Source organism: Eschrichtius robustus, chromosome 19, assembly GCF_028021215.1.
Source record: "Eschrichtius robustus isolate mEscRob2 chromosome 19, mEscRob2.pri, whole genome shotgun sequence".
NCBI classification, from domain to species: Eukaryota; Metazoa; Chordata; class Mammalia; order Artiodactyla; family Eschrichtiidae; genus Eschrichtius; species Eschrichtius robustus.
Window position 1 is genome coordinate 19,378,165 of NC_090842.1, and position 25,904 is coordinate 19,404,068.

The 25,904-nt window shown below is 49.4% G+C and overlaps 2 protein-coding genes across 4 annotated transcripts in view; one reads left to right on the top strand and one right to left on the bottom strand.

Annotated features, from left to right (window-relative positions):
* Positions 1-161: 161 nt before the first annotated feature.
* On the bottom strand, positions 162-16,544 carry TSNAXIP1 (translin associated factor X interacting protein 1). 2 transcript variants are annotated; one of them, XM_068528141.1, is made up of 16 exons: positions 16,288-16,544; positions 12,078-12,180; positions 5,741-5,853; positions 5,485-5,611; positions 4,237-4,330; positions 3,469-3,665; positions 2,996-3,131; positions 2,401-2,570; positions 2,170-2,329; positions 1,963-2,093; positions 1,674-1,799; positions 1,366-1,518; positions 1,156-1,265; positions 819-945; positions 618-724; positions 162-402 (listed from the first exon to the last, which is right to left on the bottom strand). In XM_068528141.1, exons 1-16 carry the CDS (start codon positions 16,332-16,334, stop codon positions 162-164), a joined length of 2,142 nt encoding a protein of 713 aa, XP_068384242.1. In that variant the 5' UTR covers positions 16,335-16,544. The 2 variants fall into 2 exon arrangements, with proteins under 2 accessions (XP_068384242.1, XP_068384241.1); XM_068528140.1 differs by lacking the exons at positions 3,469-3,665; positions 4,237-4,330; positions 5,485-5,611; positions 5,741-5,853.
* A 391-nt stretch (positions 16,545-16,935) lies between these two features.
* The window catches only part of RANBP10 (RAN binding protein 10), a 67,350-nt gene continuing 58,381 nt past the window's right edge, over positions 16,936-25,904 (top strand). For both annotated transcript variants that reach the window (XM_068527681.1, XM_068527682.1), the window contains exons 1-2: positions 16,936-17,180; positions 17,960-18,071. In XM_068527681.1, coding sequence (XP_068383782.1) covers positions 16,946-17,180; positions 17,960-18,071 — 347 coding nt within the window. In that variant the 5' untranslated portion in view covers positions 16,936-16,945. The remainder of the gene's footprint in view (positions 17,181-17,959; positions 18,072-25,904) is intronic.

The following is a 25,904-nucleotide window of genomic DNA, read 5'->3' on the forward strand; positions in this document are numbered from 1 at the left end:
TGTGTTTTGGTGCATGTTCTGGGACCAGCCAAGCAGGGACGAACCACCCTTCCCTTGACTCCCCAGCATAACCTAGAGAATAGCATGGGTTCAGACAAACAATTTTATAACAACAGTCAGAGGTTAGCAGCACGGGAGCACTCAGGCTGCCCACAGTGGCCTCAGCTTGCAGGTTCTTGCTCTCGGGGCCCCATACGCCTAACATCACTCATCTGAAGCTGTTCCAGTGCAGTCTGGAGCCTTATCACAATGCCCTCTTCCTTTTCCTCGCCCTTTTCTGGCAGTTCTGTCATGGGGAGCTGGAAGGCCTGGCTCAAATAGCTGTTGAGGGTCTGCTTGTCCAGGCTGGGATCAATGTTCATCAAGGCCTCACGTACCTTGGGTAGGGTCACCTCATCGTGGCTGCCCCCACAAAGAGAGAGAGAGATAGACCTTGACCGTCCTCTTGACCGTATACCCCAGACCCCAAGATGCCCCCTCCCAGGCTTGAGCAGTATGTAGTGCCCAGCAGCAAGCTCGGTGCATAGGGAGACCTGGGGCTTGAGGTGCTACTCTGTGGCCCAGCCTGTAGGACTTGCCTATGACTAAGTGAGCCTGAGGTCCCCAGGGTCACTCACAGTTCCAGGTCCAGCTCCTGCTTTAACTCCTGTAAGTATTCATCCTTTTCATCCATGTACTGTTCCCACAGCTTTTGCACAAAGGGCACGCTCTGGCCCTCCTCGTCCTGGGAAGGGGCCACAAGGCAGGGTGAGGGTACACGGGTTAGGGTCCAGCAGAGGCTAGGGCAGGACTGGGCAAGTTCCTGGGCCCCAACCCACCTCCATAAATAATACGCAGTAGTTGAGCAAGTCTGCATTGCTGCTGCTGGGATGCCAGCCCCCTGCCTCCATCAACTCCTGAATTCTCTCGTCCTTCTTGAAGGGGAAGGTACTCTTGAGGGCAGTGCTGTAGGGAGACACGAGGGCTGACAGGCCTGGCTGAGGCCTGCCTACCCATCTCCCCGCACCCCTCTGCCAGCCCCACTAGTGCTCAAAAGGGCAGCATGCACTGAGTCTCTGGCCTTTTCCCACCAGGCTCCTCTTCCCCCTGCACAGCTAGGAGCTTGGCCAGAGGTCACGCGGGGCTGAAATTTGGGGTGGCCAACTGGTCTCTCACCTTAACTGCTCCATGGTTAGTAGCCCCTCGTTCTGGCTGTCAGCATTGGTCATCTCCTTCAGCAGCTGTGCTATTGTCTCCTTCTGCTTGATGTACACACTCTCTTTCCTCTAGGGGGGAAGCATTGACCATCTTGCTGTTTCCTAGAGGGGTGGGGACAGAGCTGGCCTATGCCGGGGACAAAGGGTGGAGGGCCAGGCCCAAGCTTACCTTTCCCATCAAGACTGCATAGAACTGACTCATGACCTCACTGGAGTGGAAGAGCTTGGTATATTCAAAAATGGTGTAAGCCCAGGCCATGGCATCACCAGGCCCAAAGCGACGCTCCAGGAAATTGAAGAAGAAATCTGGGAACTTCTCTTTCTGCAGGGTAGGGGGAAGACTGCTTGGTCAGCCTGCCCCACAGTCGGTTGGCCCTTCTCCCTGTTCCCTAGCACCTTGAGGGACACCCCCCCACCCCCCCATGCACCAGAGGACTCAGGCACCACACCAGGCCAAAATGGCTAGAGAGATCTGACCTGCTCCTCAGTGATACGTTCCTTCCAGGCATCCTTGAGGAGGTTTACCACATCCTTCTTGGTTGGCTTCTTGTTCTCCACAACGCCATCAAATCGAAGGAAAGGGGGGATGGATTCCCCATAACCCTGTATGGAACCATGTCAGCTTATCTCTGGGCCTCTCTGTAGCCCCACCAGCAAGCAGGGCAGAGCCCCAGATAGTTCCCCCAGAACCTCAAGTCTTCTCAGCAGCAACGCCTGGCCATTCTGACTCTGGCCCCAAGCCTCCTGAGCCCAGGGACTCCCCTACCAGACCAGGGAAGAAGTCTTTCTCCCGGAGCAGCCCCTCGCCAATCTCCTCCAGGAGCACATCCACCAGCTGGTCGCTGTTCTTGCCCTCGGCCAGCATTTGCCAGCGATCTCGTCCTCCAGCCACCACATCTGCGGATGGGGAGAGGGAGCTGGAGTCCAGACCACGCACTTGAGCAGTTCCTAGGGCTCCCATGGCCAGCATTACCTTCGCACTTGGACCAGTCTGGCCGTGGTGTGGAGGTGCGCTGGATCTCCTGCAGCTCAGAGTAGAACTGGTCCCGCTCCTTCAGCGTGCTCATGTGCAACTGCAGCAGCATCTCGTGCTCCTTGCGGACCTCTTCATAGTCGTCTCTCAGGCTGTCCAGCTGTGGGCAGGGCGATTGGTCCTTGCTACTCACCTGCATGGCCCTTCCCTGCCCTGCCTGCCCACCAGCACCTGCTCCTGCAGATCCTTGAGGGTCTTCTCCTGCATTTCAAAGTCCCTTCTGGGCACCACGTCTCCAAAGTTGGCCTTCATGGTGTTGAGTTCCATCTGCGTGCGGGTCAGGTCTTGCCGGGCCATCTTCAGAGCCATTGTTAACTTCACGGGGTCCTCCCCCCAGACACCTGCCAGGGGGCCTGCCAGCTCATGTCACCCTGCCTCTGGGGCCTGTAGCCCAGGGCAGGGTTGAGTGTCCCTTGGGGCATGTCCCAGGTCTTCCTGCTCTCCCAGCTTGGGGACCCCTGAGTCTTTCCACAGTGCTACCAGCATAGGGCTTTGAGCTTAAATAGAGAAGCCCAGGATGTGGAGTATCAGGCCTGTCCTGCCCTTAGGGAGTCTAGGCTGCCTCAGCTGCCAGTGATTGTTTCCTTCTTAAACAACAAGTCTATGATTCTCAGGCCAGCTCAGAAGATCCACAGACCCAGGTGGCAGCAGGAACATCTCCCATCGTGAATGAGCAGATAATAGGAGAGTTGAATGAATGGGAGTGGTGAGAGCCAGACTCCTCTCCAGCGCCTCTTCAGGGGAGAGAAACCCACCTCAGGCTTACCTGGGGATTGGGCTAGTGACATGTCTTCCCGCTGGTACCGTAGCTCATTCAGGTCTGCAATAAGGATCTTACGGGCATCTCGCTCGCTGAGGTAGCGCAGATACTCCTCAGCCAAGTTCTTCCTCAGTTTGGTCACCTGTTGGGAAGAGAACAAGAAAGGTAGAAGGAGGAGGAGACTGGTCATTCCTGAGAATCCAGCAAAGTGCTGAAGCTTCCTCCTGTGGAGAAAATCTGGCAGCCAAGGTGCGGGACTCTGCTGGCATTTGGGGCCATACCAAGCCAGTGCTGAGCTGAGGAGGAGGGCAGCATGTGGAGAGAGGGGTATGTGGGGGAGGTGGTGGCTCTGTATGTCATTTCAGGCAGAAGGGTGGAGAGAGCTAGGGGGTCACCCCAGGGCTGAAGGCCTCAAGGTCACCCCTGGGGTCGGGGTGGGAGGGATTCAGGGAGTTGGTCACCACATTACTCCCTTTCACCTCACTCTGCAATGAGATCTTCTCCTCATTCTTCTTATCAATGAGTTTTAGCAAATTCATCTTCTCTTTCTTCAGCATGGAGATTTCATATCTCTCCTTAGCCCTCATGGCCAGGATCCTCTCGTTGCAGTCCTCGTTCACAGTGACAAGCTTCGCCTTCAGGGGCTCCAGAGCCCGAATCTTCTCCCTCTGGTGGGCTAAGCAGGGACAGGTAGGAGAGTCCCTTTGGGGCCATGGAGGACAAACAACCAGGAGACACTGATCCTGAGGTCACAGTGAGTGGCTATGTCCCTTGCAAACTCGAGGAGTCTATACATGCCTGTTCAAAGCATAGCTCCTGCTTAAGTCCTTCCTGCACTTGCTTTTAAACCAGGGGCAGAGTTCCGATGAGGACCAGGGTCTCACCTATGCCCTTTCCCCATACGGCCTTTAGTCCTGCAGCTGCACCATGCCCAGCACCTCCTGAGCCTGGTGAGGGAAGCCCCCTCACTTCCCAGGGGTACACCCTCCCTTCTGGGCTTCACTGTCAATAGAAAAGATGCTCTATTTCCCACAGATACTGCCCCACCATGCTTCCCAAGAATGGGAGGTAGTCAGTTGCCCTGGGGTGCCCTATCACATGACAGTGATAAAAAGGCTAAGGGGGGCTTGGTGACCTCAAAGCCCAGTTTGTAGCTGCCCCAGCCCTGCTGCAGAACCCAGAAGGTCAGAGTAGGATCCTCTCTGCCTCTTCCAGGCTGGGCCCAGGCAGGGAGGCTGCAGTCTTACCCAGCATCACCTCATATGCATTCTTGATGGAGGATAGCAATGGCTTGTATGTTTTGAAGTCCTCTATGAAAAATTCAAATATCTCTCTGTAAGGCTGGCAAGAAAAGGGAAACTGTCACCTCCTGGCCTATAGCTGCCACCCTCAGTGGGACCTAAGTTTTTCTTTGCTTGGCTTAGAAGTGTTCTAGCATGAAGCTGCCAGGCGACTCACATTCAAATAAATGCCACAGGCACCACCGGGGTCTCTCACAGTCAGGGACCTGAGGGGCAGCTCCATCCCTCTCAGCTGCTCTCTGGAGACCTCTCCTGGTGCTGTCTCTGAGACCTGGCAGACGACCTGGGTCAGGACCTCCCCCTCTCTACCTGAGCCCCCTCTCTGGCTCTCCAGGCAGCCAGCCTCCTCCATGCACTGTGCTTCAGCTGGCCTCTTACCAGTACCCCTCCCCATCTTACAGCCCTGTGGGGGCAGGAGAAGGTCTAAGGCTCTAGCCTCAAAGTAGAGGTGTGGTTTCCTGTCCCACTCAGACACACAGGAAGCTTTTGGAGGCAACATTGTGTACTGGAATGAGCACAGGCTCCCGAACCAGCCCTGAGTTTGAATCCTAGCTCCACTACTACATAGCCGGATGCCTTCTCTGAGCTTCTGCTTCTTTGTTGGTGAGGTTCCTTTAGCTTGTGAGACCATATCTAAGGCCCCACCCAGAGCCTGGCACACAGACAGTGCTCAGCAAATGCTTCTGTCAGTGACTAAGTCAGAAGTGAGGGATTCCCCGTCATCATTTCCGTTTGAGCAGGGATTTGGTGATTCCTTCCCTAATATGCATCAGAATCTAGGTTACATCTAGATTTCTCTCTGTATCTGGCTAAGTTCCTCAAACTTGGGGCTGTTGTTACTGGGCTGGTAGACATTGTATGACCCCTGCTTGCCCAACTGCCAGGATTTAGACTCCATGCACTGATACCCAATGACCCAAGGTGGGTGCTGGGGATCACAGAAGGGACTGGAGACAGCATTCAGGCCACCTGACTCAGGTAAAGAAACCCAACCCTCAGGAGAGTTTTGGTTCCATGCTGGTAGACTTGCCTGCTCACTGGCTTTGTCAGAGAACACGTTTCTCTTACCAGGAAGGGGAACCCAAAAGAGCTGGGAAAGGCTGGTCTTGCCTGAATGAAGTGCCTAGTCCTGGTGAGTAAGGTTTCTTCCCGGCCCTGCCCCTGCCCTCCCCCCAGTTATTCTGTGGCTCTGACCTGCAGCCTTAGCTCCTGGGCAGAATCTGTACCCAGGTCCAGCAGGAGGAGCTCCTTGCGTAGGTAGTTCTCTAGTTGCTCTAGGTACCTTGGCTTGGTAGTGCCCAGGGGCTGCTGCTGCCAGCTACTGCAGGGAGTGGTGGACTGAGATGTGATGGACACCCCACCAGGTCCTTGTGCCCTGGGTCTGGGGCAGCAACACCCCTGCACTGTTTCTGGGCCCAGTCCGTCCACCATCAGGCTAACCCTGGCTTACCCTACTCGCTTCCGGTAGTCATCTGAACAGGGCTTTCGATTATGCAGAATGGTCTGGTCACTGATGTATGTGGGCCTTGGGGACAGGTGGCCACCAATGGAGAACGGACAGGACTATAAGAAGGGACAGGTGGGGTTACCATGACAATATTGCTCCCCTTCCTGATGTTCCTCTCCAGGCTCCTCCTCCACTCCTGGGTTCCCCCCCCAACAACATCTCTTAATATGGTTCATAATTAAGACTGTGGTCCTTAGAGAGGGATTAGATTAAACGCTAGATCCCCCTTATTGGTTATGTGACCACAGTCTGAGCCTCAGTCTCTGCATCTGTAAAATGGGAATGGTTGTGCTCCCCATTGCATTGTATTGATGTGAGAATGCAACGAGAAAGAATAGAGGGTGGTTTACACAGACTCAGGCACCTTCTGGGAGTTCTTCTTCTCTTCTGTAGGTTTGTCAGTGAGTATTGAATACCTGTGCTATGAAAACAGATATGAGTACTTACTGGGACCATCTCTTGCCCCCACAGCACAGTCCAGCTAAAGAGAGACAGGGGAGGGCAGGCCCAGCCTCAAGCCTGGACTCTCAGGCAGGACTGCAGAGATGCAGCAGGGTGACCTGTGGACCCCAGGAGAAGACTAGGCTCTACCCCCTGGGGGAGGGGGAGGGGAGAGATTGTAGGGCCCTGAAGCAGTGGGATCTCATTTTGAACCTTGAGCAGGGATAGGGGGTAGTAGTATTTATGAGCTTGTTTTTTAAACTTTTTATGAAATACTCAAAACATGAGAGAAAAAAATGACTCTCTTACCCAGTGAAGCCTACTTCGAGGGTTCATCCATTCAGTCATTCATTTGTTCATCAAACATTTCTGGGTCCATAGCACATGCCAGCCCCTGCTGGGTTCTGGGACATGAAGGAAGCTGGGGGTATGATGGAAGTGGGACGACAAGTGAACTGATAAGCAGGTAGTAACCGAAGCCGATGCAGGTCACAGGAGTGTGGGGGCCCTGACTGGAGGGTGCCAGGGGAGGCTGGTCCTCTTAGAGGAGGAAGTGATGATGTCAGTGATTTCAGTAAAGCTTGAGTGACTTCATGGGAGGAGCTGAGGTCACTCTGGAAGAGAGTGATGTGTCAGGGGAGGTGGGGGGGTGCACAAAGACTGCCTGGGTAGCACCAATACCTCAGGGAAACAGCAGGAGTTTTGAAGGGCTATGAACAGGGGCCAATGCCCAAGGAGGGCAGGCTGGCTGAGGCTGAGGTCTGGGCTGGCCAGTGCAGAAGGGACAGAGATGAAGCGGCAGCTTCATGCCTAAGGGCAGTCCTCAAAGCCTTACTTGTGACTATGAAAATATCAGAAAACTCCTAAGTGTCTAAAAACAGAAGATTCTTATACAGGCATGAAATGTTTACAAAGAGGCTTAACATGCACTATATCTCTAAGGGTTAAGTAAAGCCTGAAATTAGAGAATAAGCACAACCAGGTAAGATGAAAACCCGGAAAAGATGGAGGAAATAATCCAAAAGGCTATCAGTAATTATTCTCCAATGATAGGCCCATGGGTGCTTATGTGTCTGTAATCGTGTATTTTTCAAAATTTTCTACAATGCACATAAGTTACTTTGAAATCTAAAAGAACACTGAATTATTGAATTCAGTATTAAAGCCTCCTCTGTGGAAGGCCCTGAGCCCAGATTCCAGGTTCTTCTGAGATGGAGAGAGACTAGGCCTACCACCCATGTCCCACACATCCAGGTTCTAGGAGTCCTTCCAGGCTAATGGTAACTGGCTCCTGACCCTCTTAATGTGGAAAATGCCACTGTCTCCTTGGGCTCTTCTTTGCATTCTATTAGTTCTACCTATTTTTTCTCAATCTTGCAATCATTCATCCTTTCCCTAAATATTTTGGAAAGTACGTAGTAAGCCTTGTTGCTAGGTCCCAGGGAGGACTCCAGCCTCTTGCAAGGGTCTAGGTTGACCTATCTCTGTACTTCCAGAACTGATGGCATCATACTTCACACTCTTCATAGTCTTTTTTTTTTCCTAATTGAAGTATAGTTGATTTACAATGTTGTGTTAACACTCTTCATAGTCTTAAGTAGCACTCAGCAAATATTGTGGAATAAATATTTAAGGGAGCACAATAATTTAGCTGGATGCAAGGCATAATAAAAACGAAAATGCTACTTATTGGGTGTATATGTTCACACATGCTTTCCCTGGGTCAAGAATGCTCCAGCTTGACTATTCAACCTTAGCATCTCAGGGGTTCTCCCTGATACTCTTCCCAATCCCAACGCCCACACTTTCCCATCATCACACCCCCATCTTCTCTCAGAAACACAGACTTTGTCTGTCTTGTTTACCACTGTATCCACAGTGCCTGGCACACAGTCGGAATCAACAAATATTTGTTGAATAGATAAAAACATAGGGGAGGAAAGAGAGATGATGAAACAGAATTGTAAAGAGTTTAAAGCCCTCCTATCAAAATAAGCTACATCAAGCAGAGAAAGGTAAAAGACAAATACTAAGAGTAATACAGTTGATAATGACAAGTCAGTAGATTTATACATACATTAAATGGAAATAAAGAAGGACAATCTTTTAATATATACAAAAAACTAATCATAGGCCACAGATAAGGTGTTAACACATTTTTAAATGAGAAACTGTATACCTTGCATTTCCTGATATAATACAATGAAATAAGAAATGATAATATAAACATACCTCTAAAACACTTAACCATTTACAGAAATTTAAAAATAAATTAATATTTTTCCCGACCCATTTATTACTCAAAGTAAAAATACAACATGTTATAGAAATTACATGTTCAAAATGTTTGGGATATGATCAGAAAAGCACTCACAAGTATTTAATTGCTTAAAATCCTTTCACTATCTAAAAAAAAATGGTTGGGGCTTCCCTAGTGGCGCAGTGGTTAAGAATCCGCCTGCCAATGCAGGGGACACGGGTTCGAGCCCTGGTCCAGAAAGATCCCAATGCCGCGGAGCAACTAAGCCCGTGCGCCACAACTACTGAGCCTGCACTCCAGATTCCACAAGCCACAACTACTGAAGCCCGCACACCTAGAGCCCGTGCTCCGCAACAAGAGAAGCCACCGCAATGAGAAGCCTGTGCACCGCAACAAGGAGTAGCCCCCACTCGCCACAACTAGAGAAAGCCCGCGCGCAGCAATGAAGACCCAACGCAGCCAATAAATAAATAAATAAATCGTTCTGATGAACCTAGGGGCAGGACAGGAATAAAGACGCAGACATAGAGAATGGACTTGAGGACATGGGGAGGGGGGAAGGGTAAGCTGGGACGAAGTGAGAGAGTAGTATTAACGTATGTACACTACCAAATATAAAATAGCTAGCTAGTGGGAAGCAGCTGCATGGCACAGGGAAATCAGCTCAGTGCTTTGTGACCACCTAGCGGGGTCGGATAGGGAAGGTGGGAGGGATGTGCAAGAGGGAGGGGATATGGGGATATTTGTATACATATAGCTGATTCACTTTGTTATACAGCAGAAACTAACACAACATTGTAAAGCAATTACACTACAATAAACATGTAAAAAAATAAAATAAAATAAAATCCTTTCACTATTAGGAAAGAAAGCCTTAAGCCTGTGGTTGCCTGAAAAGGAAAAAAATATCATAATAAAAATTTTAAACATAGGAAATAAAAGTAGAAATAGATAAACTGGAAACATGAGAAGCCAAACTTAAAAATCAAGACAGAAAAAGTTTTTTTGAAAGACTATTAAAATTGATGTGATTTTTATAAAAGGACAAAGTAACCCTGGAAGACACCTGGGAAGTTGTCAAAGAAGCACCTAACCCTGGTCAGTTAATGGTAAGTTTTTCACATTTTCAAGAGGCCAGGCCAACAGGCACATGAAAAGATGCTCAATATCGTTAATTATTAGAGAAATGCAAATCAAAACTACAATGAGGTATCACCTCACGCCAGTCAGAATGGCCATGATTAAAAAGTCTACAAATAATAAATGCTGGAGAGGGTGTGGAGAAAAAGGAACCCTCCTACACTGTTGGTGGGAATGTAAATTGGTGCAGCCACTGTGGAGAACAGTATGGAGGTTTTTTTAAAAAACTAAAAATGGATTTACCATATGATCCTGCTCCTGGGCATATTTCCAGAGAAAATTGTAATTCGAAAAGATACATGCACCCCAATGTTCATAGCAGCACTATTTACAACAGCCAAGACGTGGAAGCAACCTGAGTGTTGATCAACAGATGAATGGCTGACGAAGATGTGGTATGTATATACAATGGAATACTACTCAGCCATAAAAAAGAATGCAATAATGCCGTTTGCAGCAACACGGATGGACCTAGAGATTATCATATTAATGAAGTAAGTCAGACAAAGACAAATATCATATAATATCACTTATATGTAGAATTTTAAAAAATGATACAAATGAACTTATTTACAAAACATAAATAGACTCACAGGCACAGAAAACAAACTTATGGTTACCAAAGGGGATAGAGGTGTGGGTGTGGGGGAGATAAATTAGGAGTTTGGGATTAACATATACACACTACTATATATAAAACTGCTAAACAACAAGGACCTACTGTACAGCACAGGGAACTATATTCAATATCTTGTAATAACCTATAATGGAAAAGAACCTGAAAAAGAATATATATATTATATATGTAAAGCTGAATTACTTTTCTGTACACTTAAAACTAAGACAACATTGTAAATTAACCAGACTTCAGTTAAAAACAAACAAACAAACAAAAAACAAGAACAAAAACAAAGGGAGACTAGCCTTGAAAATTTCCTGAGCAGACAAAACCAGTTTAGTCATAGAAATAAAGCTTAATTTAGCTTATTTTGGGAGACATAAAAAATAAAAAAGGCCCATCTTCCTGCTCTGTCTGCAATTTCTGTAAAGAGAAAAAGTCACCCTATTTTGATTGCTGGGCATATGCTGCTTTCTTGTCCCGGTTGTTAACAGCTGGTAAGGCCTCCGCAAGCGGGTGGTTGGAAGGCCGCGTTCCCGGGAGCTCCGTGCTCTCTGCTTCCCCCTGCAGGTGAAAACGGGAAGGGCGGCCCCGGGGGTCGGGGGCGGCAGGAGGCAACAGCGTCCTCTGGTGGTTGAGAACGGTGTCACTGCCGCCGGGCAGAAGAAAGGGAAAGAGCCTGGCCCCAGGTCCGCTGAGTAGGTGGCAGCTGAGGGGGATGGGGAGCAGGCGCCCCAAGTAATCGGATCTTTTGGGACTGTGGCTGCGCTTGGTCTCCGCTTGGAGTCCGCACTACCCCTTTCCCTCCCTGATGTCAGGGTCCCCATGTTTGAAGTCCCCAGCCTCACAAAGTGTACAGCTCATGTGTCCCCAGATCCTCCAGACAAGACACACTCCCACAAAGAAAACCACCACAGCCCACAGTTCTCCACTGTGAGCTGGAGTTATAAATTTGCTCAGATGTGTTTTTTCACCTGTAAGATTTGGACAATGGCTGTTTGCTTGTTAAATAGTAATAACAATCTTATGATCATATCAACAAAAGCCTCCAAATCTTAATAACACAGTATTTTTTTTTAATTTGAGGGAAGAATATTCTTTTTTTTTTGCCATGCCACGTGGCATGCAGGAATGTAGGATCTTAGCTCCCAGACCGGGATGGAACCTGTGCCCCCTGTAGTGGAAGTGTGGAGTCCTAACCACTGGACCGCCAGGGAATTCCCCAGCATTCATTTTCATATAAAAATTTTAAAGAACATGAATGGAGGGAGAACCTGTCATGAGGCTGGTAAAAAGTCTCTACTTCCAGTGCAGAGCAACAGCGCAATGGAGAAACATCCTTTACTACTGTCTTCACATACATACAGCAATTATGGTGCACATATGCCAGCCACTCAAGTACCACATCAGGCACTGTGGCCGTAAAGACAAAAAGATATAGTCATAGCTCTGAAGGACGTTGACAGATCTGGTGGGACCATCCCAGAACCCAGCACAATGCCTGGCTCATGGCAGGCTGGATGAAGAAATGAGGTCCACTCCAGAATGCTGAGTTGCAGGGGAAGGTTATCTGTGGGCAGGAGCTGAGTCCCTCTCTGCTCGGGGAGGTCTGGGAAGGCTTTTCCGGTGAGGTGCAGCAAGTGTGCACGCTCCCACCCCAGAGCCTGCTGGGCCTGGCCTCTGAGCCACACTCCCCTAACTGGGGAGAAGCCGCTTGGTGGGGCATGTTTCAGGTGGGTGGTGCTTTTGGGTTGCAGAGAGGGAGGCAGAAAGGATCTGGGGATCAAAATTTAGGGTTCCAACAGGACACGGCCACTAACCAGCAGCGTCTTCCGTTTCTGAGAAAGCTTGCGTTTCTGGGTATTCTTGGCTTCTGTGAGGAAGGAATCATCTACGATCACTCCTAAAGGTCGCAAGTGTGCTCTGCACAGAGAAGGAGAAGGAAGTGGTGGGTGACAGAGCCTTGAGTGGGGAGTACACTTCCACTCTTCCCAGAGCCACAAGACATGGCTTCCTTTCCCCTCAGAGTCAGGCTCTGGGTCTTCCAAGTGCTGCCTCCAGATTCCCAGAGGTGCTGCCAACAAGCTCCTGGCTCGGGGCCCAAACCATTTTCCCACATTCCCAGAAACCTTCTCCTCATCACTAGAGTCTCACCAACTCCTGCAGTGGCAGGACACCTTCACCATGAACCCAGAGAACCCTGCAGGCCTATACTTCCCTTCAGTGTTTAGCTGTGGCTGTGATGACAGTTCCATGAATGTGACAGCCACATTCTGGGGGTGTGATACAAAAAGCAGGTGCTATAGGACAAGAAGTACAGGGTCTGGGGTCCAAGAGCCAGGGTGGGAGTCTTGAGCCTCTACTTACTGGCTGATAGGGCCCAGAGGCTGACATCTGTGTTTCCAATAGGGAACCCCTTGGGCAAGTCATTTAACTTCTTTCAGCCCAGTTTCCTCACAAGGAGGTGGAGACAGTTCTTGCATTTTCTATCTCACAATGTTGTTGTGAAGTTTAAATAAGAGTAAAAGAGATATGCACAAATAACCTGTAGGGACTTCCTCAGTGGCGCAGTGGTTAAGAATCCGCCTTCCAATGCAGGGGACACGGGTTTGAGCCCTGGTACAGGAAGATCCCACATGCCGCAGAGCTACTAAGTCCATGCACCACAACTACTGAGCCTGCGCTCTAGAGCCCACGAGCCACAACTACTGAAGCCCGCACACCTAGAGCCTGTGCTCTGAAACAAGAGAAGCCACTGCAATGAGAAGCCTGCACACCTCAATGAAGAGTAGTCCCCGCTCGCCACAACTAGAAAAAGCCAGCACGCAGCAACGAAGACTCAATGCAGCCAAAAAATTAAAAATTAAAAAATTAATTAATTAAAAAAAATAACCTGTAAACTGCAAGGAGCTGCAGAGATATTAACTGTGACAGCAGGATGTGGGAAAAGTGGATCATAAGGATCCACTTTTAACTCCTAGGCCTCTTGGGGAGAGCCATCATTGCTCAAGCTAGGAAGGCATTTGGGGGTCTAGAGGGAGGGCTGCCTGTGGGCAGTCAGACTTAGGTGGAACAAAAGGAAGAAGTGATCCCAGTAATCCATGGTGGCAGCGGGTGGGAGTGATTTATGCTGCCAGAAAGACTTGTGTCTTCATTCCCCTTGCTAGCTGGTGACCTTGGGTATGCTGTTTAACCTCTTGAACCTCAGTGTCTTTGTCCATAAAACTGAGACAAGGATTACCCAAACTCCAGGGAAGTTGAGAGCAGTGACGTGAACCCAGTTGGGAAACCCTGTCCTGCAGGGTTCTTCAGTCCTACTTCATGGAGCAGTGACACCGCAAACTCCAGTTCTCTATTGTCTCTAAACTGAACAAGTGTGAGCAAACCATGTAGAATACACAGCCGGTGTGGAAAAGGAAAGGCTTTTGCTCAGATGTTTATGGGTTTGAGACAGGATGCAGCAGATCAACCCATCTGCTCACTGGGTTAAATCATACCTTCCTGTCAAGACCAGTCAATTTTCTAAACTCTGTTCTTGCTCCTGCTGGAACTACCACATGGGGCAAGGTAAGCAAGAAAACTATGGGGAACTCTACAAATCCTGAGAAGTTGCCAGATGGAAAATCTCAGTAGGTAACATGTTAGGTTTTTTTTGTCTTTTGTTTGTTTTTTCAGAAAGAACTCAGTGAGAGACAAAGTGATAGGTAGGAGGTGAATTTATTTGGAGAGAAACACACTCCACAGACAGAGTGTGGGCCATCTCAAAGGCGAGAGCGGCCGGTAACATGTTAGTTTTGAATGCCAAGGGAGACAGTAGTCAAAAACAGATTCGCAAATGTTAATTTTAAAAACACCTGGGGCTTCCCTGGTGGCGCAGTGGTTAAGAATCCACCTGCCAATGCAGGGACACAGGTTCGAACCCTGGCCCAGGAAGATCCCGCATGCCGTGGAGCAACTAAGCCTGTGTGCCACAACTACTGAGCCTGCGCTCTAGAGCCCATGGGCCACAACTACTGAGCCCGCAGGCTGCAACTACTGAAGCCCACGAGCCACAACTACTGAGCCCACATGCTGCAACTACTGAAGCCCGCGCGCCTAGAGCCCGTGCTCCGCAACAAGAGAAGCCACTGCAATGAGAAGCCTGTGCACCGCAACGAAGAGTAGCCCCCGCTCGCCGCAACTAGAGAAAGCCTGCGTGCAGCAATGAAGACCCAAAGCAGCCAAAAATAAATAAATAAAATAAATAAATTTAAAAACACCTGGTAGAGTCTATACACTTATCCAAAAAGCTTAGGATGCTTCTTTAGTATTAAATATTTTACACCAATTCTCAGAGAGGAATGGGAAATAGATTATCTATATTTCTACTTCAAAGGTGGAGAAAACTCAGTTATTTAACTAATGGCAAGCAGTGGGTTTGACAGGGGTAAGTCCTGGTATTGAGTGAAGTCAAGCTACTGAGTTCCATCCACAAATCTACTGTGCCAGGGATGTGAGGCTGAAAGGAGAAAGCCAATGGGGAGGAGAAACCTGCCGCAGGAAAATGCACAATTCAAAGGTCTCTTTATTTATTTTTTTGGCTACACTGTGTGGCTTGCAGGATCTTAGTTCCCTGAGCAGGGATTGAACCCAGGCCCTCGGCAGTGAGAGTGCAGTGTCTTAACCACTGGACCACCAGGGAATTCCCTCAAAGTCCCTTTTAGAGGGTCCTGCTGACATTCGTGTAGTGCTAAGTTCTGGCTTATGCTTCATCATCCTGGCCCTGCTCTAAGGGCAGCTGGAGGAGGACACCTACACTGTTCCTCTAAGGGAAGCAGTGAGCTTGGCCCAATATACTATACACTACTAAACACTGGTGAATGAAGAATATGGGCAGGAATGATGTTTTGTACTGTCACCAAATTCAGCATCAGCAATTACATTGTGCTTCCTTCTTAAAATACATGGGGATTCTCTTTCTGAGTCTGTTTCATATCCCTTTCAAACACGATTGCAGTTTCCTAAATCATTCGTGTGTTGGGTAACAACACTCTTTCTCAAGCCTGCTGTCTGGTTTTTGTGATTCATTTTGTGACTTTTCTCGGCTTTCTCTGTCAAGGCAGCATTTAATTTCTTGACTTTTCTAGGCTTTCTCTGTCAAGGCAGCTGACCATGGGGGATTAGAGTTTAGGTGAGATCAGGTTTTTTGCATTAGGAATGAGTAGAAGCAAGAAAATACATTCATTAAACACTTACTGAATGCCTATTATGTGCAAGAGCTGTCATGAGAGCTTCATATATGCTGCCTAAATTTTCCCAACAGTTTAACGTGGGCTGTGTCATTCCCATGTCTGAGATATGGAAACAGAGGCCCAGAACTTAAGGGCCTTCTCTTAGCTCTCAGAGCTAGAAAGGTATTTAGCCAAAATTTTTGTTTTAATATGTATACTTTGTGGCTTTCCTGGCTAACAGAGCTTGTTATCATATTTGCAGTGTCCAGATGCTGCACCCCTGAATACAGGCAGGAGCTACCTTGAGGCCATGGGATGTTCTTGGGCTGCTTAGAGATGCTTCTTTGTCATAAGCCAGTGGGTGAAGAGGTTGTTTATCCTTGTGGCTAAGATCTCAGGTTCGGGTCTCACATGGCTGGGTTCAAATACTAGCTCCATCACTTATAAACATGTGTAAGACACATGATCTCTTCAGGATTCTATTTCTTTATTTGTAAAATAGTGATATTACTACCTCATAGAGTTGTTGTGAGGGTTAAATATGGTGTATAGAGCACTCGGCACATAATACACGCTCAATACGAAAAAGCTGGCTATTACTAATGATAAAGTGCTCCTGCCCTTTTACTAGAATGTAACGACCTTCCTGGGCTGACAAGTCATCTGAGATTCTAACTGTTTCTGCACCACTGATCCTGTGGGGCTGGAGCCCCAAACCAATGGACAGAGACAGGAGGTGCAGAGGTCCGAATCAGGTACCATTTCTCTTTCTGGAAGTACTCAAGGCCTCCTCTCCGCCCTCAGCCCGGCCAGCGCCTACCTCGACGTGGTCGCGAAGCTGGGGCGCTGCGGTTTCGGGGTGTCCATGACCCTAGGGCAGCCGGGCAGCCAGCACTCGTGGCCTGGGAAGCTGTGGTAGTTTACAGCCCGTAGTCATGGCGACCAGGTCCCAGCAGCCCAGCGGAGGGGACGGGGTCAGGATTGTGCCACGCCTCCGAGCCCCGCACCCGCGGGCCGGGAGGAAGGCCAAGTAGCAAAGGTGGACTCGAACCGGGAATAGGGTCTCCTCAGAGTCAGTCACTATAGCGGATATGACCCTAGCGACCAGAACTGAGGCAGGGAGATAAACAGAGGCCATGGGGGAGGGAGGTGAACGGAGAGGCCGGAGCCGCGTTGCCAGCGGGAACTGTAGTTTTCGGTGTCCCAGTGTCTCAGCCGAGCAGGCTTATGGCCGAGAGGGTTTGTACTACATCTCCCAGAGATCCTTACGAGCCCAAGCTGGTCCGCCCCTTGGGAGCTCTGCATTGTGGGAAATAGAGTCCAAAATGTGGCGAGACGTGGTGGTGTCGAAGGAGAGGTGCCGGACTGGGACTCGGTTTCCCTGCGGCCCAGGTTGGCTCGCTGGCCATTGGCTGAAAGAGGCGGATCTGGTCCCGCTTTTCCCCGCCCCCAGTGACACAATAGCAGCTCCCTCCAAGATGGCGGCGGCGACGGCGGACCCGGGAGCTGGGAACCTGCAGGTTGGAGACTCCTCCGGCGGGGGCACTGGATGCGGGCTGCCGTCGCCGGGGGAGCAGGAACTGAGCCGGCGCCTGCAGCGCCTGTATCCCGCGGTCAACCAGCACGAGACGCCGCTGCCGCGCTCCTGGAGTCCCAAGGACAAGTACAACTACATCGGCCTCTCCCAGGGCAACCTCCGCGTCCACTACAAAGGTATTGGCCTGTTTGGTCGCAGGGGGAGAAGGCCAGAGCGTCTGCGGGGTGGGTGTGCTGCCCAGCCCGTGCTCCATCACGTCCCTTCCCCAGATCGAGTGCTCCGGCTTGGGCCTTAGTTCCTGCGGGGTGTCTAGGGTGGTGGGGCTGACCAGGCCAAGGATTGACTGCCTAGTCTGCTCTGCCCTGAGACATCTGATGTCAGGAGAACCACAGCAGGTGTCCAAACCCAGTGCTGGGCTGGACATTCTTCTCAGGGCCTTCCTGCTTGTTTTGGGGTACCTCTGACTCGAGCTAGGCCCTTCACCACTGCTTAGTTTCATAAGTGAAGAAAGGGGCGGTCACATCCACTCCATTAGCTAGAGGCCCATGAGCTTGCTCACCTGCCAGACATCCCAGACAAGGCCTAGGGTTCTGTGCTAAAGTTGTGGGGGCGTCTTCCAGGGCTGCCTCTTCCTCCCCTAGTCTTCCAAGTGGGCTGCCTGTATCTTGGAGAGTCTGCCAGCAGCACTAGGGAATCTCTCACATATGCACCCACATTGCATGTACCCTCCTGTGGTTTGAATGGCAGTGTCTCAGGCAGAACTGCTGTTCTCAGGAGGAGGTGAGCCAAAGGTGGGAGGTTTATGTGTTTGCTCAGTTGTTTTGTAATTATTCCTTGGACTATGCAAGGGCTTCCTCCGGCCATGGAAGGGTGAAGTTGCCATGGAGCAGAGAAGAATGAGGCTTCCATTTGCATTTCCTTCTGCTGAAATTTCTTCCTTGCCCTCTTCTATTAGGTCATGGCAAAAATCACAAAGATGCAGCCTCAGTGCGTGCCACCCACCCCATACCTGCTGCCTGTGGCATTTATTACTTTGAGGTGAAGATTGTCAGCAAAGGAAGAGATGGGTAAGCCCCTCCTGACCACGTTCTTTCCCCCAACACTGAACTGTTCCCTGTGGTCAGAGTTTGAGGTCTCCTGGTTGACACCTGTGACTGGTGTGAGCTGCTGAGCTGCATTGGTCTGGGCTGCAGAGGGTTGAATAGCGGATACCTCTGTTACCTGGCTGTGGGCATGGCCTGGTCTAAGCAGCAGCTTTTGATGACAAATAGGTACATTTTATAGAGGAGGGGCTTCTCTTTAGTGATAGTGTAATGAGATACATCAACAGGTCAGGGAAACAAATAACAAGTTTACATTAACAAATCAGCGTCCAGAATGGAGTTCCCCCACTGTTGTGTGGTGTTTGTGACTACCCTCCTTTCACACTCTTACTGTATTCAAGGTTCCTTTTTATGGCATTTAGTCATGGTAGAGGCCCCTGTAGACTTCAGAGGGATAGTAGAGTCTTTGCAGCATTCATCAAAGCTGTGGCAGCCACTGGTCTGTCATCATCTTAGGGTAAACAGCATGCACATGGTCAGAATCAGATGAGCTTGCTACTCATAAACTTGTTTTTCAGTCCAGAGACTTGAACACCAGTTGGATCAGCTTTAGGAACGTCCTCATTAAAGTCAGCATTAGGGAGGCTCCTTATTTTAGGGTGATCTAAGCAGATACAGGAAATCAGAGGGGAGATTTTTCATTTTTCTTCCTTTTCTTCTCCTAGTCTCCCTTTTTTTCTGGATATTGTCACAAAGCAGGTGTTTAAGTTATGAAATAACATGATTTTAGCTGCTTTGGAAAGGTTTTCCTCATCAGACCTTAGGTCTGGTGTGGGTAGTTTGCGAACCCCACCAACGACCTTCCTTCCAACCCTGATGTGTGTTCTTTTTTTTTTAAATAAATTTATTTATTTATTTATTTATTTTTGGCTGTGTTGAGTCTTCGTTTCTGTGCGAGGGCTTTCTCTAGTTGCGGCAAGCGGGGACCACTCTTCATCGCGGTGCGCGGGCCTCTCACTGTTGCGGCCTCTCGTTGCGGAGCACAGACTCCAGACGCGCAGGCTCAGTAGTTGTGGCTCACGGGCCCAGTTGCTCCGCGGCATGTGGGATCCTCCCAGACCAGGGCTCGAACACGTGTCCCCTGCATCGGCAGGCAGACTCTCAACCACTGCGCCACCAGGGAAGCCCCCTGATGTGTGTTCTTGAGCATTCAGAATACTTCCTCTCTCCTAGGGACTGTTCCCCTTGTGGTACATGCAAAATGCCTGGCCAAGGGGCTCTGCTGGGGGCAAGACTGCTGGAATTGGAGCTTTGCCTGCTTCCTCAGTGAAGTTGTAACATCTGTGCCGGGCAGGGCTCTGTGGTTGTGGGTAGGTCATGGGGCTTTGATCTCCTTGTCTGTACAGTGGGGAGCTAGGCCAGCATCTAAGCTACCTGTAATCCCAGAACTCTATGATTCTGAAGTTCTGATCGTGGCAAGCTATTGCATCTTTTACTTTTATCCCCATATAGTGCATTTACAGGTAGGAAGTTTATATTATTGGAGGGCTTTAAATCTTCTATTTTCCCTTTCCACCATCTGATAAAAGCGCATGTATTTAATGTGCTTGAACTAGTGTGAATGAGAATGGCCTCTTAAAACAAAACAAACACTGCAAAAATAGTTACAGTATAGACTGAAATGTTGGTGCAGCAGTCTCATATTGCCAAAGAAATGGAGGGGCATTTCTTAAACTTGTAGAGAGGAAAATGGATTATTTTCTCTAGAGTCCTTAATCGTAGATGACAGCGAGCTAATAAAAGACGAGAACAGTTTTTCAGAAGGTCTCTACATTTCAGCTTAAATGTGGAGACCTGGGTTCCTTCACCTGGCTTTTAACATTTCAGTTATAAGTGGATCTTGCTGGAAAAGGCCCTGTATCTTGTTAGATTACCTTACTATAAGTATTGCCTGCAAATCCAAAGAAAGTTGAGCATCTTTTCCCAACTTTCCCAGCATTTTTAGTTGAGGTAAATATAGCTGTTAAGCTGACCTGGAAATCTCAGTTTTAGAAAGGTCCCAGGTCATGTATGCTTGTGGTGGCCTGCTTCAGTTGACCACTGTCAGAGGAAAGGTGTGTGAATGTCACCTATGGCCTCTTTATGGAATCCCTGAAAGCCTTCTCATGGCTAAGATATAGCCAGATGGGCCAGGTGTGATTTTCAGGAGGCCAAGGGCAGTTCCAGGGCAGACAATGATCAGCTTGTTTCCTGTTTCCCGTCAGTGTTGAAGGTGTTTGGTCCATGACCCAGGTGTTAACCGGTTATGTAGCTTTTCTGTATTATCTAGTTCCATCCTCATGGCATCTCTGGAAAGTGGCTGGAGCAGATGATGATGTACCTGTTTTGTGGGTGAGCCCTGAGCCCCTGGGATGTTTGGTGACCTGCCCTGGCTGCGGGTCTTAGGGTGTGCAGTGGAGTAGCCTAACTTGTCAGATGCCCTCACCTGATCCCAGACATGTGTGTCCACGCTGCTGCTGCCTTTCCCTGTTGCATTCCTCCCCTGGGTAGAGTGAGGGAATGTCCAGTTGGATTCTTAGGGGATCACAGTGTTCTTAGGGGACAGACCTGAAAGGTGCTTAGTGCTGAGTGGGCCCAGAGAAGTGTGGCGTGCTCTGGACTGGGCTTGATTGACTTACCATCCCATTGAATCTGTAAACTTGTTTTTCTGTAGATTTGAGTACAGGCCTCCTTTGTAAAAGGTGTTTATGAACCCAATTGTCAGTGTCATTGTTTTCCAGAAAGGCCTTTGTTCTGACGATGTCTTTTGTAGCAGAACACACTAAGCTTGTCTAATTAGAAAGGTTTCATTTCAAGGGTTATACTGATTCATACCTTCTATGTGCCAGGTGCATACTAGGTACAGGGAGAACAACAGTAAAGCCTGCACAGGCCAGCCTTGTCCTCAGAGAGCCTCTGGCCTATTCTGTAGAGAGTCCACTGAAAGGCTCTCTACAAGAGGAGGCAGAGCCTGGGCATGGTTTTGAGGGATGAGTAGGAGTTTCTCAGCAGGTGAGACCTGTTGGGCCTAAAATGAGCCTGGTTGGTAACTGGCTTGACATCTGGGTGCTGGGCTTTCTGGGCACTCCTCAAATATAAGGGAGAGCTGGAGAAGGAGGGGTTATGTTTGAGCTAAAAGCCAGGCTCAGACTGATGGGCTTCAGCTGCATTTGCCGAGTCACCAGAGCTGGGAACCCCAGGAGCAGATCTGGTGGGGTGAGGAGACATCAGAGCCCTGCCACTGGTGCCAGGAGATAAGGGCATCTGGGTTGATCTTGTTAGGAAGCCAAGGAGGCCCTGAAACTGAGGGTCCCTGGGGAAGTGACATGCTCAGGCAGAGTTCATGGACCTTTGGGTGTCTCCAGCTCTTAGTGGTGACACATGGAGGGTGTGGCTGACTAGGCTGACAGATGCTCCAGTGTGACCCTCAAAATAGACTGTAACATCATCCCAGCGGCGGCGGCGGTGGTGGCCTCCTGACATGTGATGAGTGGCTCTACCCAAGAACAGCAAGCCTGGGCTAGAGCACTGGATGGAGCTGCGGGGGTGGGATGCGGGCGCTCTCCTCTCCCCTGCATCTGGTGCTCAGGCCCAGGCCTTGTGGCCCTTTGGCCACAGCCAGTCTGCCTTTCCTTTCACTTGCAGCCAGCTTCCTTTGGCCAGGCAGTAATGTGCTCATCTATTAATTCTCCACGTGACAACGAGGCACCCATTGTTTTGTCCCAGGCCCAGACCTGGGCCCCAGGAACACAGGCCTGAGGCCTATCTAGAGAGGAGGCAGATAGGCCTGTGCACATGACCTCACAGGCTGGTGTAGAAAAAGCCCATCCATGGTGTGTGCTGTACCCAGGGGTGGCCCAGGGGTTGGACTTCCTCCTGTACCTGAGAGTCTGGGGAAAGCTTCATATAAGAGGTGATGATGCTGAATCTGGAAGGATAGGTTGGAGGGTTCCAGATGGACAAAGTGAGAAGCGATGCTCGAGACGAAAGGAACAGTGCATCAAAGACGTGGAACACAGAGCATGAGGTAGACAGGGGCCAAGTCAGAATTACCTTATGTGCTTTGGCCAGAGAGCTTGGGCTTATCCTGAGGGCAGTAGCAATATACGAGGACTTTGGATCTGCCTGCGCTTTTGATATTTATTTATTTATTTATTTATTTGGCTGCTTGGGGTCTCAATTGCAGCATGCGGGATCTTTAGTTGTGGCATGTGAGATCCAGTTCCCTGACCAGGGATCGAACCCAGGCCCCCTGCATTGGGAGCATGGAGTCTCAACCACTGGACCACCAGGGAAGTCTCCTGCCTGCACTTTTGAGAGTGGATAGGGGAGAAGAAACTCTGCTGGTTTGGTTCAGCCAGGCCCCTCTGGCTGAGATTCCTGTCTGGTGCGGGCCAGTGGCTTTATTTTTTCTTTTTTTTTTAAAGAATTTATTATTTATTTATTTGTTTATTTATTCATTCATTCATTCATTGGCTGCGTTGGGTCTTCGTTGCTGCGTGTGGGCTTTCTCTAGTTGCGGCGAGCAGGGGCTACTCTTTGTTGCATTGCACGGGCTTCTCTTGTTGCAGAGCACGGGCTCTAGGCGCGTGGGCTTCAGTAGTTGTGGCTCGCGAGCTCTAGAGCGCAGGCTCAGTAGTTGTGGTACACGGGCTTTGTTGCTCCGCGGCATGTGGAATCTTCCCAGACCAGGGCTCGAACCTGTGTCCCCTGCATTGGCAGGCGGATTCTTAACCACTGCGCCACCAGGGAAGCCCCGGGCCAGTGACTTTAGGTCCTTGACTCTGGGCATGGCTTTCCTACAGCAGTTGTCTTTTCTCTCTCTTGGTTGGCCTTTCTCCTGTATGGTGGGATACATAGGTAGGATGTTGAAGACTGGTAGCCAGAGTGGCTTCTCGGAGGTGAAAGGTCTCTGTGTGTGGCTGGTATTCTCTGGTACTCTGGTTTTGTTAAGTCCCATCTGAAAGACAACATTGTCCATGATTTTCCATGGAGACTCAGAGATCCACTCACCCAATTAAGATCTCACCTGCCATCTTTCTGGTTTGCAGAGCTACTTGAGCGCAGGCCCTCCAGTCTAGAGACAGCCTGTGGCTGGCCTCTCACCCTGGGACCCCCACTCCAGTCTCTGTGCATTGTACAGTGCTGTTGAGAAATTTGGTGCTCATCTGTGGACCTGGAGAAGGCCTTGTCCTGCCAGCTCTGAGAAGTAGGTGCTGTCTTTGCCCAAGGCAGGTACAAACAGTGATTGTGCCCTGTTCTCACTGACATCCCCCCCAGTGCTCATGGCCTCAGGGGCAGATGCTGAGCTTTGGGCTGCATCTCTCCATAGTAACACATTGCACTGTTTCTGGAGATGTGGTGTATTGGGGCTCTGGAGCAGCTTGGAGTGTTGTATTGCTTACCTGTATTGGGGGTTAAAGCCCAGGTCTAGTTGGGTGGGTGTACTGAGGTGCAGCTCTGGCCTAGAGTGAGAGGACTGGAGTCCACATGGCATCCTCTTTTCTGGTAAGACCTGTTCCTGCCCTGAGCACATCTGGGCTTCCCTGAGACCTCCCTGCCCACTGTATGTCACCACCCAGGCTCCAACTTCGAGATGAGAGTGAGGAGTGTGGCTTCTTTCTTCATAAATGGGGACTTCCTTGGTCAAGGATCAGCCTCTAGAGAAATTCCTAAGATTCACTTCACGCCTACCCCTCCCCCACCCCACCCCCTTTGGTTTTTGTTCTTGGGAATGTTTGGTCTTTTCTTTTCTTTTTGGGGGCCGCACCGTGCAGCTTGCGGGATCTTAGTTCCCCGACCAGGGATCGAACCCGGGCCCCCTGCCGTGGAAGCGCAGAGTCCTAACCACTGGACCACCAGGGAATTCCCTGGTCTTTTCCCTAGATGAGTCACCAGGTAAGGGAGATTCCCTGTTAGAGGGGAAGCAAGGAGCTCATCAGAGTGGAGCACAGGAGGATGGTCTCAGCAGCTCTGCATGGCAGGCACTGTGTGCCATCCTATTCTGGGACCATTGGGAGGGAATCAAGGGCCCAGAGGGGGTGGTCAGAGGTTAGAAGGAAGGGACTGATCACTAGGAGAGGGGTGGATGACACCGTGTCTAAATGCAAGGATGTTCCTCTGCCTCCCTAGAAATTTTGTTTAAAATCCACATAAAATGTCTTTCTAGCTCTAGGATCCTTGGTGTTCTGTTGTAATTGAATTGTGAGGTTGTGACTCTTGCTAGAAGTGAGACAAGGGGACTTGGTGCTGGAACAGGGCCCAGCCCCCTGCCGTGAAGGGGCCAGTGAAAGATGCTCTGGACTGTGTAGGGAAGTGGGGGAGGGGTAAGTCTTAGCATTCCATGTACACTCTCTTCCTCTCCTACCTCTTGGACCTTAGAGATGGCCTGGGATTCAGGGAAGTTTAGGTTATGGATGACAAGTGTCAAGGCTCAAATACCCCCATTGTCCACTCAGCTTGCATGGCAAATGTTACGGATTGATAGCAGCATTCGTTCTTGTCCAGACAGAGCCCCAGATGTTTTCTCACTGCACAATGCACCAGGCAGCTGCTATCTTTTTGTCAGAGTTGCATCATGAGACAAAACCTACTGGTCCTCAGGGCAGAGACAATTTAAGATGAGAAGAGGTGGAGAGAGGAGAAGGGCAGTTGTGCCCAGACGGTCCAACGGCTCAGCTTGTCTCTTCTAGAGGACATTGCCGAGGCAGAGCTGAACCAAGAGGAAAGAAGTAGAGGGGATGGTTTGCTGAGCAGAACTGGTTATAACCTGGTATACAAAACCATGTGTCTGAAATTGTCATGGGCTATTTTATAGAATGCTCTGTTTTTTTTTGTTGTTGTTGTTGTTGTTTTTATATTTTTTTGTTTTTTTTTTAGAATGCTCTGTTTTAATATCAACTGTTGTGCGAGGAGTTTATTGGTAGTTACCTTTGCTTTGCCTTTTTTTTTTTAACCAAAATGTATTTTTATTTTACTTATAATTTCTTTTTAAACTGTAAAGGAATACATTCGCTCTTGTAACACCTGACATGGTGTACATTTTTAAAATATCAATAGATAGCAGAAGGGACAGAGAGATGCAGGTTTAAACAAATCCAGGTTATTGCCATTATGTATGTTATATCATTTGAGACTAGTGCAGAAAACAGAAACGAGTCCAGATATTTTAAGCAGGAAGGGGTTTATTACATGGAATTTGATGCTTTCAAAATCATTAGGACTTAGTTTCCATGTAATAGTAGGTTACTTGAATAAGACCCCGTGCTGAGAATAATGAAAGATGCTAAGTTACAAACCAGCAAACTCAAGGCCAGTTTCTGGATGAACACCTGTAACTAGAGAGTTAAGGGTAATATCTGAGTACCTAAGAGCATTTGCTGTGTCCACACTGAGCTCTGCTCCAGCTTTATAATTACACAGGGCCAGAGAGGTTAGGGTCCAAAGCTTACGGGATGTGGGGTCTGGTGGGAACCCTCTCACATTAAGGTGGCGTGCCAGTTGGTTATACCCTCTAGTTAAGGGCAGTGTCTTTGGTTTTGGAATGTGGTAAGCTCTGGAAATTTTCAAGGCTTGGTACTTGAATTTCCCAGGAGATTCTTTAGGGAAGGAGCCAGAATGCAGGGTTGTGAATAACCTGCCTAGGGCCACCCATGGGGGCTGTTCCACCCCTTCCTGTCTTGTGGACTCTCCGGGTGTTTTGATGGTGCTGGTGGTAGTGTATGCATGAGAGTCTCCAGACACACATTCAGAACAACCTTCCTCCCTGCAAGCATATCCTGTCTCATGGTCCCTTTGCCTTCAGGCTTGCTCTTTCTT